The 1,377-nt window shown below is 42.6% G+C and overlaps 1 protein-coding gene across 1 annotated transcript in view; it reads right to left on the bottom strand.

The window, feature by feature from the left end:
• Positions 1–1,377, bottom strand: part of LOC101574688 (28S ribosomal protein S21, mitochondrial-like) — a 5,286-nt gene that overhangs the window by 2,094 nt on the left and 1,815 nt on the right. Inside the window, exons 2-3 of the mRNA XM_023724068.1 lie at positions 340–461; positions 89–254 (exon numbers count right to left, since the gene is read on the bottom strand). Of these exons, the coding sequence (XP_023579836.1) occupies positions 89–254; positions 340–461 (288 nt within the window). The remainder of the gene's footprint in view (positions 1–88; positions 255–339; positions 462–1,377) is intronic.

The following is a 1,377-nucleotide window of genomic DNA, read 5'->3' as shown; positions in this document are numbered from 1 at the left end:
TTCTTTCTTTCTGCATACATGTGACTGAGTTTATTACAGAGAAAGGTAACAAAATGAATTTTAAGGAAGAAGAGGTGGAGACACAAACTGGATATGGGCCTCCTAACCATGGATCCTGATAATTTTCTCTCATCAAGAAGTTGATCTTTTGAGCCATTTCTATGTTGTAGATTTGCCAACAGGTTTTGTAGCTTTCCCACTGGCAGCAGAGCCAAAGCTTCTCACAGTATCTTTTTTTTTTTTTTTTTGTGGAACTGGGGATTGAACTCAGGCCCTTGCGCTTCCTAGAGAAGCGCTTATTCCACTGAGCCATCTCCCTGACGCCATTATTTTCTTCACTTAATGTCCTCAATGAGCCCATCCATCGTGAGGATTCTGTTTAGTGTCCTGTATGCACCTTCCACGTTTCCATCTTGTACCACCACAGTCCTGTCAGTGAACTTGAGATGCTTTGCCACGATCTTGGATTTAAGTCTTCACTCTGCAGGACCATCTGCCATTCCTCCCCAGGCCAGGATCCAGCTCCTTCCATAAGCCTTTCTATTGAGTGTTATCTTAATTTCTTTTCTGATAGCTCAGACAAAATATCCAGAACACTCAAAGTTAAAGGAGGAAAGGTTTATTTCATCTCACAGTTTGTAGAGGTTTGGTCCATAGTCAGTGAGCTCCAAAGCAGAGTGGCATGGCTGAGGAACATCACAGAAGAGAAGCAGTTCATGGTGATCCTTGGCAGGCAGAACACAGCAAGCAAGAGAGCAAGCCTGCCTTTTTTGTCCCTTTGTACTGCATTCAGGCTACAAGCCTACTAGTTGGTGCCACCCACACCCAGGTTGGGGCTTCCACTATCCATACCCTTAATTCACATACTTAATCCACATTCACACATCTTAGACATAGCCAGTTCTGAAAAGCCTCATCTATGAATGCCTGAGGCTTTGTGGGGACATTTAGATGCAAGTTACAACAAGCATGAAGTTTAAAGAACCAACATATGATTTCCTTGCTGGAAATAGATCCTGAATGGTAATTAAAATACACATGATATTTGCTTGTTATTTGTGCTGTAGGTATCTTAACCCACTTTGTGACTAATGTGTTCACTATAATTTTGGTATCTGATTAAGAGGCAGCTAATGCAGCTACACTTACATATCTTTTCTGTCATGATTAACATTTGTGCCTTGATTTAAAATTCTTTTCCTAGCTAGGTGTGGTGGTGCATGCCTATAATCCCAACACTTGGGAGGCTGAGGCAGGAGGATCACTACAAGTTTGAGGCCAACTTGGGCTCCATAGCGAGTTCAACACCAGCTTGAGACCCTATCTTGGATGAGAGAGAGAGAAAGAGAGAGAGAGAGAGAGAGAGAGAGAGAGAGA

The sequence above is a fragment of the Octodon degus genome, unplaced genomic scaffold (genome assembly GCF_000260255.1).
Source record: "Octodon degus isolate 3935 unplaced genomic scaffold, OctDeg1.0 scaffold00105, whole genome shotgun sequence".
Classification (NCBI taxonomy): Eukaryota; Metazoa; Chordata; class Mammalia; order Rodentia; family Octodontidae; genus Octodon; species Octodon degus.
Note: the sequence above shows the minus strand (reverse complement) of the source record. Positions and strands in the feature narration are given on the sequence as shown.